The sequence below is a fragment of the Chenopodium quinoa genome, unplaced genomic scaffold (assembly GCF_001683475.1).
Source record: "Chenopodium quinoa cultivar QQ74 unplaced genomic scaffold, ASM168347v1, whole genome shotgun sequence".
Taxonomy (NCBI): domain Eukaryota; kingdom Viridiplantae; phylum Streptophyta; class Magnoliopsida; order Caryophyllales; family Amaranthaceae; genus Chenopodium; species Chenopodium quinoa.
In genome coordinates, this window is record NW_018743937.1 from 934622 (window position 1) to 949598 (window position 14977).

General features: G+C 35.2%; 1 protein-coding gene across 1 annotated transcript; it reads left to right on the forward strand.

Annotated features, from left to right (window-relative positions):
- The first annotated feature begins 6698 nt into the window (after positions 1-6698).
- On the forward strand, positions 6699-14521 carry LOC110688692 (protein IQ-DOMAIN 32-like). Its single transcript, XM_021865434.1, has 6 exons — positions 6699-7096; positions 9564-10442; positions 10532-10687; positions 11396-11467; positions 11579-13271; positions 14165-14521. Exons 1-6 carry the CDS (start codon positions 7007-7009, stop codon positions 14182-14184), a joined length of 2910 nt encoding a protein of 969 aa, XP_021721126.1. The 5' UTR covers positions 6699-7006; the 3' UTR covers positions 14185-14521.
- Positions 14522-14977: the final 456 nt, after the last annotated feature.

The following is a 14977-nucleotide window of genomic DNA, read 5'->3' on the forward strand; positions in this document are numbered from 1 at the left end:
TGGAAAGCTAGGGAATCCAGTATTACGCCTAATGGCAACTGGGTAGCCAAAGTGTTACATCCAGTCTGGCTACGACTATATGGCCCCAGAATTATCCACCGCTAGACGACTGACATATGATTAATTATCCACGGTTAGCACGCGGTCACAGGGTTGCTCTGATACCATTTGTAGCACCCGACCCCAAACAAATTAAGGAGGGGCCTATTGCCACGAAATGCGCATCAAGGGCTAACAACTGTCCTCATAAACCAACACGAGTCCTTTCGGCACATTTTGTCCTCACTCATGCACGCCCTAGGAAAACTTCCTAGGAGGTCACCCATCCAAAGACTACTCCCAGCCAAGCACGCTTAACTGTGGAGTATCTTAGCAAATGAGCTCCCTAAAAAGAAGATATACCTTGTTAATATGAATAGTATATCAAATCCTAAAAAAAGAAATCATGAGGGGTATTACACTGTTTTGAGTGGATAGGGGGTTAAGGTGAGATTATTTCTATATTATTCAAAGGTGGGGTTGTTTTGAGCATAAGTGACAAAGGTGGGATTATTCTTTTCAATTTTTTCTAAAATCAATTAGCATTAACTTATTTTTCATCAATAAGGGAACTTTCAAGTTAATAACTTATACTTACCATGAACCTACTCATATTTTGTTCACCTAAAATAAAGGTGATGTAGTATGAGTTAATTAAGGTTTGATCTCAATATAAACTTATTTGAATTTATTTAACTTATCAAAACTTGTTAGATGTCATTAAAACTTATTTTAGTTGTAATTTATTAACTTTTATTAGAATTTATTTAAACCCATTTTCTTGAACTAGCTTAATTTATTTGAACTTAGTCTTTAATTTATATTTCATTTTTTCGGAAATTTCACCAAATGACCTTGAGTTATTTTTTTATTCACCAAATACCCATCAAAACTTTCAAATTCACCAAATACTCCTGAATTTAAGAAAAATGTCACCAAAAGCCCTTAATGACTAATGGCAGTTAACACCGTTAGTCATTAATGACTAATATGCCACGTGGCAGCCTCTAATTGGTTGGTGTAATATTAGTTAATTAATTATTAAAAAAAACTTAAAAAATTAAAAAAATTAATTAAAAAAATTAAAAAAAAAAAACCCCAACCACCCAAGACCCACCCCACCCCCAACGGCCGACCATCAGCCACCACCGCCACCACCCCCAGATCTCACCCCTCCCCCTGCGCCGGTGGTCCTTTTTGCCGGCGAGGGAAACCCCCCACCCTTCGACACCCCCTCCCCTACCCTCAGCCCCTTCTCCTTGCGTTTCCCCTCCCCTTAAACCCCTCCCCCACCTCGAAAACCCCCCTCCTTCACAGTTGACGCCCAAACTCCCTCCCCGGCGCCGGCGAACCACTTTCGCCCCAAACCCCCCCATCCCCACCCCCTTTCCCCCCTAAACCACCACCCTAAATACCGAGAACTCCCCAAATCGAAAAAACCCCAAATCGAAATCTAGGGTTTCAATTTGGGGGGTTTTCGGTTTTTTTGGGTGGTGTTAGGGGGGAAAGGGGGTAAAGATGACTGGGGATGGGGCGAAATTGGTTCGCCGGCGCTGGGGAGAAGGTTTGGCCGCCACCCGTGAAGGAGGGGGGTTTTTCGAGGTGGGGGAGGGTTTAAGGGGAGGGGAAACGGAGGGAGAAGGGGTTGGGGGTAGGGGAGGGGGTGTCGGAGGGTGGGGGTAGCCTCACCGGCGATTATGGACCACCGGTGAAGGGGAGGGTGGGATTTGGCGTGGTGGTGGCTGGTGGTGGGCCGTTGGGGGTGGTGGGGTTTTTTTTAAAAAAATTATTTTAAAATTATTTTTATTATTATTTTTTAATTTTTAAAGTTTTTTTAATAATTAATTAACTAATATTACACCAACCAATTAGAGGCTGCCACGTGGCATATTAGTCATTAACACTAACCGCCGGCAGTCATTAAGGGCATTTGGTGACATTTTTCTTAAACTCAGGAGTATTTGGTGAATTTGAAAGTTTTGATGGGTATTTGGTGAATAAAAAAATAACTCAGGGGCAATTGGTTCATTTTTTTATCAACCAACTTCTTTTCTATTCAATTCACATGATTTTTAGAATGTATTTGATCTTATTTAAACTTAATAAAAAGTATCTTATTGATAGGTTGTCGTACACCTGTCAAAAATAAATTCCTAACAAAATCAACTAGCAATGTAGTAGGGTAAGTAGGGTCAAATCCACAGAGTGATGGTGTTCAATCTAAGTTCTAAGGTATGGAGTAACTAAACAAATCACGAAATTTGGATAATATATAAAGTAATCTAAATTAAAAAAAAAATAATAAAAATACCTAGGGTTATGGTTCACCATGTTTATAGTTATGAATCTATCAAACACCATTAACAATAATTCAATCAATCAATTATATATCTAGAACAATTGTTAAGCCAACGACCGGGTCTTAATGCTCTCAATTCAACATATGTAGTTCGATCCTAACATAATCAGAATTGCTAATTGTAGGTAAGCCTCTAAAAGTAAGATATTTCGATTCAAACTCTTATTAACAATAATTAATCAAACAATTGATCAGGTTTCAAGATTATCAATAAAACATATCAATTAGAGAAATCAATAATCAAAATATCAAAAATATCAATCAAGATTCATATTATAAACATGGATTCCCACACCCTAGAAATTAAACTACTCAAACATGAAATAAATAATTAAAAAATAAATCTAATAAAGAAAATATATTTAAAGAAAAGAAATAGAATTAACTCTATAAATTAAAGTAACAAACTCAAGAACAAAACTATGGAGGAATCTATTGAATTGTCCATGAGAAACTAAGGATAGAGAGAAAACTAAAAGGAACGTAAAATAATAAAAGATATAAAAAAACATACGGGAAAAATATTATCCCTTGAGTATTTATATTATCCTAAAACTAAAATAAAAATAAATAAATAAAAATAAAAGATAAGAAAATTAAATTAATATTAGTGGTCCAATGGTTGGTTGATCGAAAGAATCGTAGTCGATGAAGACTTGTGAAGACGTGAAGGTGAAGCCCAAAGACGAGGCCTGTCGCTGCTGCACACGCTCGAACCAGTGACCGCTGGGTATCCAGCGGGCTGACCAGTAGCTCGCTCGTGGCTGGGAGTGCCGACCTGCGCCCGCAGCTCGCCCGCTGGTTTGCAGGGCTGTCTTTCAAGGGCTATATCTCACGTTTTAGGAAGATTATAGGGGCTTGTGACCTATCGTTGGAAATCTCTTCAAGTATAGTTTCCAACGCAATTTGAATAGCTCCAATCCGATCTATAGAACTCAACTTATGATCAAAAGAGTGACCAAAGATCTGTTTTGACATTTTGCAAATTAAACTATCGTTTTTCTTCGTTTTAAACTCAAATTCATTTGTGTAAGATGTATAGCGTCCCTTGAGAACGCTATATTCATTCCTCAAGCACATAGTAATCAAAATCAACATCCACAAACATGGGATCTTCGATTTATAAACTCAATTCATTGGCTTCCATCTAAATATCATCCGAATCAACTCCAAACACTATGAAAGCATCCAAATGACTATAAATCACCTGAAACATTAAGAAAAACACAAACATAGCGTAATAGAGCACAAAACAAACAATTTATGCATTTGCGACCTAAAAAGCAACAAAAAGACCTAAAAAGCTATTATAAACTTAGCATAAACGTGCCTATAAATCCTATATAAATATGATTCATCACTTATTAATAAATATAAGCTTATAAACTCATATCTAAAGTTTAAATTTCAAAACCCATAAAAATGATTTTTCCTATAATAATTGAAAGTACACAACATTTTGTATGCGACCTTTTGTATCATGCGGCAGGGGTTACTCGAGTCACCGTGGTTACTCGAGTTTCTCGTTAGGGGTTACTTGAGCTGTCGGGGTTGCTCAAGTTACTCAATCAAGGGTTACTTTACTTACTCCTGACTGAGTAGCCCTTCAAGTAACCTGACCGAGTAACCCCTCGAGTATTCCATGATCGAACCTCTCGAGTAATCTCTGACCAAGTTACCCCTCAAGTAACCCTTGCCCGAGTAACTCCTCAAGCAACCCCTAACTGAACCCTTTAGTAACCCTTGATCGAGTAACTCTTAACCGATCTCCTTAAATAACCCCTGACCGAGTAACCCCTCAAGTAAAGTAAACCCCTCGAGTAACCCCTGACCGAACCCCCCAAGTAACCCTTGACCGAGCAACTCGAGTAACCCTTAATAAAATAACTCGGGTGGCTCTTGGCCTCCTGCCACACGGTGTGGCCTGCTGCACCAAAAAGTTACCGGTGAAAGTAATGCTACTCAAAGCCTTAAGAACCCGGTCTTAATTAAAGAGAACAAATCCTAATTGAAGCCTTAATTAATGAATTGATCTTCACTTAAAAAAAAAGCCTTAATTAACTTAATTGAGGTATGAAATGGTAAGATAGGTAACCGTTTGATGCATGCGTGATAATGAAAAGAGTTGAGAGTTGTATTGAGTACTGTTACACTATGGTATTCTACTCATTTATAGCCTCACCTGTTACTGGTACCACCAAATAAAAAAAGTTAGTGAGCACAAGATATCTGACACCTTTCTTTCTTTTTTTTTTATTCTCTCTCCTGTTTTGTACTCCGTATCGTAACGGTTTATCACTGTAGCTATAAATAAAAAAAAAAAAAACTCCAAACTTATCTACACTAATTAAAAACTAAGTAATTTTCAACGTAAATAAAGAGGAAGCCCCAGTCATCATCACTTTAGGACCCACTTTTATGGAAAAAATTGTTGATTTATTTACAAAATTGTCATGTGATAAACAAATTTTGTGAATCTCAGAGATTAACTTGTATTTACCCATAAATAAATACTCGTAAAAAACTACTCCTAAGTAAAATACAAAGTAGTGTTTTAAAAAAAAAAAAAAAAAAGTAAAATACAAAGTACGGAGTATGCTTCAAAAAGAGTAAAATACAAAGTAGAGTTAAGATTCTCACTTAGTCACTATGCCTTTGTGACTTTTTAAACACAAAAAAAAAAAAAAAAAAAGAATAACCCTATAATACTACTCCGATCCAATGCTAGATTAACTGTATACTCCCTTCGTTTTTTTATATGCATCATTTTTTATTTAGGGATGTTTTTTATATATGCATCACTTCTATATTTGGTAACTTTATACTATATTTTATTATCTCTCTCTGTTCTCAAATACCCCACTCAAAATATTTTATCATTTCACTCTATTTCATGGTCCCCATTTAAATTATTAAATAAATCATTCTCTCTCACATACTATCTATTTCATGACCCACATTGTACTTTTATCAAAATAAATTAATCATCCACTTGCCCCACTTGCACAATATAATATTGAAGCAAATAACTTTCCTAAAACTCCGTGTAAATGCAAGTGATGCATGTAAAAAAAAACGGAGGAAGTATTACATAGTACTAAGTAAGTAAACTCTAAAAATAATTTTCACAACAATATTCAAGTAACTTCGTAATTTTTTTTAACTATATAATAAATTAGATCAAACTTCAATCATCACGATTTTTTTTATTCATTTAATATTTGGGAGCCACACACTTAGGAAGTTAGGAGTAAAGGGAAGGATAAAAGAATCTTTATCCCAAGTATCTTGGTAAGATTTAAATCCAAATCTCTAAAATTTGAGGTAAGAGTATTTATCAAGTGAGCATCATTATAACTACGGTAAGGATTTGTGGTCATACTTTGAGATTTATAGTTCAAAACTATGTACTTCCTCTATTTCTTTTTAGTTTCTACACTTTTCTATTTTGAAAATTGTTAATTAATTGCAATACTTTTCATTTTTTTACATTCATTTCACTCTATCTCTCCTATTTACATGGGTCCCTCTTATTTTCCTTCTATCTTTCACCTCTAAAAAAATCGTCTAGGAGATCGTGAAAATAAAAGTGTAGCAACTTAAAAAGGAGGAAGTAGTTTAAAAAAAAAAAAGGAAATTGTTCCTTGTACCATTGAGGTTTTAAAATATGCACCCTGTACTCCTGAAAACTTTGAAATGCACCGTGTACCCTTGAGGTTTGTATAAACTTGCACCAAATACCGTTAGACTCACAATAAATGTTAATTTTGTTAAACTGAGACTCCCTAAGCATTAAATTCTATTAAATTATTATAAGGAGTAGTTTAATATCACTTTAATGTTAAATAATTTAATTATAAGTAAACTTAAATAATAAAGCAAACTCTAACACCCAAAAATTTAGGATTTAGAATTATTGACGGAGTTTAATTTTTGATGTAATTTTTGCTTTTTGGTGGTTTACTATGTAAATATAAAGAACTACAAGTAAGTCAGTGTGTGGACAGATTTCAGTTTGATAAGTCAATAACATGTGTATTTGTTAGAGGATTAGGGTTATTTGGTGCATTTATTTACAAACCTCAAGAATACATGATACATTTAAAACTTTTTAAGGATACACGATATATTTTTAAAAACCTTGAGGGTACATGTAACAAATTAAAAAAAAATGGATAATTTATTTGAAATTAAAGGCGATAAATACAGAATATTTGTTTAATAAAAAAAAGAAAAAGGTAAAAGAGACTAGTCAGTGAATAGAAAAAAGAAAAAAACGGAATCGAAAGATAAAAAAGAAAGCTAGATTTAAGGAGAAACGTTGAGATCCGTGTTGTAATCTAATTACAGGTGCTTTAATAGTGTTGCCTAGTCTTCCGACTATAGTATTAGTCTCACTCAACTCAATCCTTGATTATTATTGATTCCTTGTATGGTTCCCTTCAATTCCAATTCCCAATAATAACCAATGCTTCTTTCACCTCTTTTTTAGATTCCTAATGCTATGTTGCTATAGTACTAGTACTACTTTCTCGGTTCCTTTCCATCCCACTTGATTCGACTCGACTCGACTCGAAACTTATCTCGACTTAAATAAAAGAGAGAAAAATGGGGAAGTCATCTTCGTCTTCTTGTTTGAAGATCATTGTATGTGGTGGCGATGCGGCCGAGAATGATGATGTTCATTCTTCTTCTGAGGTTTTTTTTTTTTTTTTTTTTTTTTATATAATTTTGTTTATAAATTATTTTGGGATTTTTAAGCTTTGCATAACTCCAAAAATTTAATTTAATTAATAATTTGCAGTTTTTTTTGGTTTGTCAGAGCTTGAATCTGCATTGGCTGTTATTTTTTTTAAAAAAAGATTAGTTTTTGTTTTTTGGTTTTTAGTTGATTAGTAATTTGGTGCGATCAGTGTTTAAAGCTTTAATTTTTGAATAAATCAGGAGTTTAATTTAACCAGTGTTTAGTTTAATTAATTAATCAAGTATTAATATTCAAGTTGATTATATATTTTTTTTTATTGATTTTTATTTATAAAAAAAAACGGTGAGTAATGCTATTAGTTCTGATTTAGTTGTGTTTATGTAAGATCTGATCACATAGTTTAGAACTTCAGATTCAAAAAACGGAAATCAGTGAGTTAAACATGATTTTGGGCAATTATTGAGTTAAAAAAATATCTATTTTGGGAAGTTTGAACTTTGAAGCTCATTGATTTTGATACCCTTTTAAGTTATTAAGTGAAAGAAAGCAATTGCTGTTTTTGGATCTGAATAATATTTTCTTTAAAACGTGACCAACTTAACCAAAAGCTTAAGCTGATAGTTAAGCCCGAGGAATATGTTCTATACTTTATCAGATGTTATGTTGGTCGTTTGCTTACTTGATATTCGCAATTGGTTGATTGGTAAGGGCTGTATAGAGTATTGTTGCCCTTGTTTGTGTAGGAGAATTTGTGTTTCGAATTAGAGCACCTAGGGACATTAGCTCCTGGTGCGATCTCATAAAAAGCAATCAAAGATAAGATCGAAGAGAAACGCATATAGTGGGACCGTCGTATCTGCAATATGTAACCCGATTCTTGTGACATTGTCCCCTCATTAGTTATGGTTGTCCATTCCTCACAGTTAGCAATGATTGTCCATTGTTTGCTTGATTTTTCATTCATTGTATCTCAACACTATCAAATTTTGACATAAAACTCGATTAACTACTTCTCGGGAGTTTATTAAAAATCTAGATTGTCCTGCATCTCTTTAATAAAGATAAATTGAAATGTGGTAATCTCATATAGTGTCGAGTCAAAGAATCATAAGCTGGTGTTTTGATTCTCCTTTGTCCATGCTGTATTGTGTAAATTTTAAAATTTTTTGTGTGTCAAGATCATATTGAGTGTTTTTGGTGAATAATTCCTTATGAAAGCGATGCTGTACCAAACATGAAAAGTACAATAAAGTAGAGCATTTCCTGAGAATTTTTATTTCTCATACCTTCATAGATTGACTAACAAGTGGTTCCATCTTTCTGTCTTGGACCTAAGAACTGTTAACATTGTTTTATTACAGTGGCAGAAAGATTAATGTGCCTCGTTTTGCAATTACAGCCGATATCAAATAACTAATTAAATTAGCAGACTGTATTAGATTTATTTATTTATTTATTTTTGGCAAAAATGTATATTAATTTTAAAGCATGTCCACTCTTCAATAAGATCCTCTTATTCACATATTGAAAAAAAGTAGATACCCCGCCATTTCGTCTTTTTACCAAACAATACCAAATACTAGATTGACTAGGCAAATCTACTATTTGGAATTGAATTTACTCTTTTCCTATCTACTCTTTACCAAACACCACTATGGACTTCAACTAGAATGGCAACCTATTACTCTTTCAATGTATAAGCTGTCAGTCTCTCCGTAAAAGTAGGATACTAATTCTTTGTATTGCTTCCACAGCAGTTTTTTAGAGTGGAATTTAGCCCCCCTTTGGGAATAGGCAGAGAATAGTCCCCTTTGATAATCTGCAAGACATGATTGATGTTTTTTTTCCCTTACAAATGTCATTTGAATGAGATTTTTTTTTTTTTTTTGCGTTCGGGTAACTTTATGTCTTTATGATCAGTTGAATATAGGACTTATGAATTGTTGAATTAACTGTTGTATGCCTGCATAACTCCCTGATATCCTCTAAGGCTAGACATGCTCTATGGATTTTTCTGGATAAATCTCATTCAATGAAATGGATCTAAGTTGAATGAGATTCATGATAGACAGTGCTATAGTTTTAGAATGATTCTGATAATGATTGTTAAAAGAGAGGACACATTGAATTTAAATAAGAGTAAGAAAAATAAATATTAAAATTTCAACTTGTGCCAAACTAGAACAAAATAAGAATTCTCTAGATGTGCTAAGATACCAAACGGGAAGGGGATATTTTAGGCTTTTATTCCTGTGGATGTTTCCATTTCTTATATAACCTTACATTCTACAATGTAATTTTGACATGGCATGGTATACTAACGGGGTTATTACCTTCATGAATGTTGTTTTCTTTTGAAGTCTCATTTTTTTTAATTACTGTTGATTCATTTTTGAGGTAGTTGGTTGCTATATTGTTGCTTCTGTACATTGTCTTAAATATTGGCACCTGAACTTACAGGCAAAGACACCAAATGATAAACGCGGATGGAGTTTCAGGAAAAGATCTGGGAGACATCGGGTGCTAGGCAACAATGTCAATTCGGAAACTACCACTTTACCCGAAAAAGAAACCCCACAAGCTGGTAGTATAAATTTTCAAGCTCCAGTTAAGCCTACAAGTGCTGATGAGAAGCCACAATTGCCAAGACCAGTTGATGAAATTAGTAAAGCAGTTGTTGCTTCAGAAAATGATAATGAATTGAAAACATCACTGGTGGTGGTCACTTCAGAAAATGGTTCAACACGGGAAGAATCAAAAGTTATTCAGGATCAGGATGCTTTCCAAAGTGTTAGCAATAAGACATCTGCCGAATACAAGGTGCCTGATGCTGATGTTGTTTCAGAATTTGATAGCAAGGAAACATCAGCTGAATCCAAAATGGCTGATGCTGTCGTTATTTCAGAATATGATAGCAAGGAAACGTCAGCTGAATCCAATATGGCTGATGCTGCTGTTGTTTCAGGTTATGATAGCAAGGAAACAGCAGCTGAATCCAAAATGGCTGATGCTGCTGTTGTTTCAGAATATGATAGCAAGGAAACATCAGCTGAATCTGAAATGGCTGATGCTGTTGTTGGTTCAGAACATGATAACAAGGAAACTTCAGCTGAATACAAAGTGGTTGAGGCTGTTGATGTTTCAGAAAATGAAAGCAATGATACATCCGATGAATCAAGTATAGCTAGTGAATCTTCTGAAACAAAAGATTCAAGCATCAAGTCTGATGAACCTAAATTGTCTGAGTCAGAGGTGACTTCAGAAACTGCTTGTAATGACAGTTTAATTATGGATGAAACTGTGGCTATTATTATTCAAACAGCTGTGAGAGGGTTCCTGGTAACTATTTATTACTCATGCAGATATTTTTATGGGCTGATTTTCCAGACCAACATATTTTGATGATCTTTTCAAATTTTATTTGTCAGGCTCGAAGAACCTTTGTCCAGTTAAAGAGTGCTGTTAAACTTCAAGCTGTTATTCATGGACATTTGGTGCGGAGAAATGCTGTTGAAACTCTACATTGCATCAAAGCAATCGTCAAGGTTCAATCCCTTGTTCGCGCTCGCAGTTCAAAGTCATTGGTAATGCACTATTCTACTGGTTACTGCATACCCACTGTTATTGCTTTATGGTTATATATTTCGATGTATAAGATTTTGCTTCGTATATAAATAAACGGTGACAAAACAGAAGGTGTTGAGGGAATTGTTGGCCTAGTTATCAGCATATGGCTAGTGCTTGGCTGCTTGCAAAGTACAATATGTTTTTATATTAAGAGATATGAAAGAACATAGTTAGCGCTATGTGTTTATTATATCCATTCGGTTTTGGGCTCAATTTTGTCTGCTGTCCAATATATAACATACGTGCTGTTGTCCTATGACATGTTGATGAATGTTGACTGAAGAATTTTGTTGGAGTGTAATATTTGGTATTTATTTGGCATCTGTTATCCTTTACCTTGTGGAATAGAGAATCCTGTTGTATTTAAAATTTTTTAGCTTAATAAATCAAGCATAACAATGACGTTGCAGCTTATGCTGATGTGAAGCCATTATTTTCCTTTCGTATAATACTATTTGTATGTTCAAGCTTTCATTCATACGGAGTAACTTCTATTGCAATGCTGTGTTTGCTGAGTATACTACCCTTTTTGCATCATATGCAGTGTATCCTTATCTATTTTTTGTTAATAAATACATGAACACTATGTAGTTAAATAAAGTATCTTTTACCACTTTTACGGTAGGATTAAAGTGTCTGTTCTAACCTATTTCACTTTGTTTCAGGGCCAGAAAACTAAACCAAATGATGCTCAATTTTCCATTGTGAAGCTGCTCCAAAATAGTTTTACCCGTCAGGTAAGCGTTTTTTTTTTTTTTTTTTGGCAACTTGGGCCACCCTTTGTTTCTGACATTGAAACTTGAAACAAGTTTTTTGTCTAATTGGGGTCAATTGTTGTTATTGTTTAGTTATTGGAGTCAACGTCAAAGCCCAAATCTCTAAATATTAGATGTGATCCTATGAAGCCTAATTCAGCCTGGAGTTGGTTGGAGAGATGGATGGATGTCTCAACATCTGAAGTTGCTGAAAAATTAGAACCTAGTGAGGAACCAGACAATTTGAATGAGGCTCAGAAAAGTGCTTTGCAAGCAGATGATAAGTCTTCGCCACCAGTCTTTTGTGACTCATTAGATTCAAGTTTCAGTATGAGGGATAGGGAAGAATCGGTTGAAACTGAAGATATTGCTGATGATGTTACGATTGGTGATACCTGCTCAGGTTGTCCTTTGTCAACAGACTTCATGATAGAGCAATCTCATCTGCAAAAGCAAGACACACTTTATGAGGATGTGGCTTCTGCTGAGATCGAGTCTAGTGCATTAGAAATCACACACACAAAAGAAGAGCCTGTTCTTGATGATATACCTGCCACACTAGCCACTGAGATCCAACAGCCTAAACTTTCTATGAAGCGTTCAGCAACTTCCGAGCTGAATGATGAGGGAAAGAAGTTTGTATATGGATCAAGGAAGTCAAGTAATCCTGCGTTCATTGCTGCTCACTCAAAGTTTGAAGAATTGACTTCATCTGGAAACTCAGAAAAATTAAATGTTTTGTCTGATCAAGATGTTGAATCTGAACCCTATGTAAACTTAGCTCCTTCCCTTGAAGGTGTCAAGAAACGTAATAAATCTAGTGATGTTGAGGCTTCTGAAACTTTGGATCCTCGGATTCATGTTGCTAGATCTGAATGTGGAACTGAACTCTCAATTTCTTCCACTCTTGATTCGCCTGATAGATCAGATATGGAGAATGCAGAAGCTTTGCCAGAAGTCCGGTTTTTGGAGGAGACATCTTGTCTGCCTGGCGGAGAGAAGCAAGATGATGCCATGCTCAGTAATTGTGTGACTGATGTACCTTCTACTTTGACTGAGCAGGGAGAATTTAATGAGAGCAATGGTGTATTTGTTGATCCAGTAGCCGTTGAGGCTAGCCCACAGGTGGATCAAATACTCGAGACAAAGGAATCCGATGTGCAGTCTGATATTGCACCTGTGAGTTCTGAGACCAAAACAGACTCCTCAACTGTGAAGCAGAATCATCAAGAAAATGGATGTAGTGTGCCCATAGAGCATGAACCTTCAACAGGTCGTCAAACGTACAAATTGTCACCTGAAGCTTCACCTCAAAGCCATAAGACAATCTCAGAATCTCAGGGAACACCTTCCAGCCAAGCCTCAGTAAAAGGTAAAAGGAACAAGATTGAAAGGCATGGATCAAACAAAAAACGTAATCCTCCATCTGCAGAAAAAAGGTCTCCATTAAACACAAATGTGGACTCGGGTGCAAGAAGTAGTACTGAGAATTTGCCCAAGGATCACAAAAGTGCAAAGAGAAGAAATTCTTTTGGTTCAACAAAATCTGACATTGCAGATCAGGAGTCCAGAGATAGTAGTAGTCGTCTGCCGAGCTATATGCAAGCTACAGAATCTGCCAGAGCCAAGGCTAGTTCTTCCCCTAGATCAAGCCCAGATGTCCATGATAAATTAGATTACTCTAAGAAAAGGCATTCACTACCTGCAACTGGCAGGCAAGGGTCTCCTCATATTAACCGATCAGCGTCAGAGAGTGCAAAAGCTAATGGTTCCCATCCTTCTAACGGTAATTTCTAAATCCTTTTAGGTGATGAGATCAAACTGGATTCTTCTCCATCAAGAGAATAGCTTTTCAAAGATTATAAAATATGCTTATGATCTATTGACCCTGATGATATCCAATGTAAGTTACATACATGTCTAACACACTGTGTTGAACCCTCAACCTTTCTGGCCTTCTGGGACCTCTTTACGTATGATGCTTTTTCCTTAACATGCTGAAATTAGTAAAGCGGAGGTGAAGTGAAAAGTAGGAAAATCTTTAGACATCTAATAAAGGGTATAAACTAAACTCCCGTGATACAACTCACAAGGTTTAACATAATATTTTACTGGCTGAATGATGCAACTTTACCAGTCCCATAGTGTAGACCAGTCAATGAAGTAATTTTGTTATAGCTAAAGTCCGCTCATGTTTTCTTTCCTGCTCTTTAACCTGTGGCAAAAACTGTTTCTTGATGTGAAGTAAAATATTTGTCTGAGAAAGAATTACAGCAAACCCCTCTTTCTGATTCAGATTTATCAGTGGAACTTCAAATGCTTTTTACCTTACTAAAGAACGAATGATGTGAACTATTCCTAAAATTAAAAAACACGGGTCAATAATCTTAATTAAAGCTCCAACACCTTGCTGATGTTTGCAATCTTAGGAGGAATGACTTATGATTAGGTTGATCTACTGTAAATCCAATGTTAAGATTTAGCTGATCCTATGTTTATAATTTTTTTTCGCATTGCATTTATACCTGCTTCACTTTTCTTTTCCTTATCAGACTTCTTTTTAGCATATAGCTAGCTAGTTTTTCCTCTAGTCCCTTGATGTTTGCTTATGTAGTTCTTTGTGACATAGAAAGAGAGAACTTGATTTAATTAACTGTATAGTTCCTTTTCTTTTCACAGAGAGGAAATGGCAAAGGTGAAAAGGTGCTGCAAGGAGTCGTATGAACTAATGCAACAAGAATGGATCTTTGGTGTAGCCGAAATCAAGGCTCAAGAAGCTTTCCATTTGCACTGAACCTTGTACCTTTACACTTAGGCTTACTAGATCATTTAATGGAGTGTGAGTTTGTTTGTGAAATATATAGAAGGGTATATTTAATTTTTTTATCTGTACATTATAATCTCATTATTGTTTTCACTTTTCACCAACCTGAGTTTTATCATCGAGGTTTGCGATATGAAGGTGTGCACATGTTTGTATGACTGATTTCTAGTACTATGTGAGATTTGATTCGCATCATTGTACTGTTTCCTTCATATGTTAGCTTCTTATTCTGCATTTTTGATGGAATCTGATTAATCTCAGTAATTATCAGTTGAATTAAGCTACTTCCAACTTCATGGAGATGCTTTCCCATGCCAATAAATACTGTTTGTTCAGAAGAGCCTGATTTTGAAGATTTTTTAGCATATTATGTTGCACTTCAATAACTCTAAAAATCCAAATCATGTCTAATAAATTTTTAGAATGTATTTACTTGCTTCGATGATTAACAAGATAGAAATATTTAGGCAACCGTCTATTACTCTATTAGTTAGAAACAATACAAAAGAAGAGCTCCCAAAATGTGACAATATAGGCACGGAGTATCTGCACCACGGGCTGAGGTTTACACAAAATAACACATGGTTTACGTAAAGTAACACAATGTTTTAGCAAAATAACTGTAGACACCTAAAATGTCTCCCCAAAACCAAACCCGATAATGAACA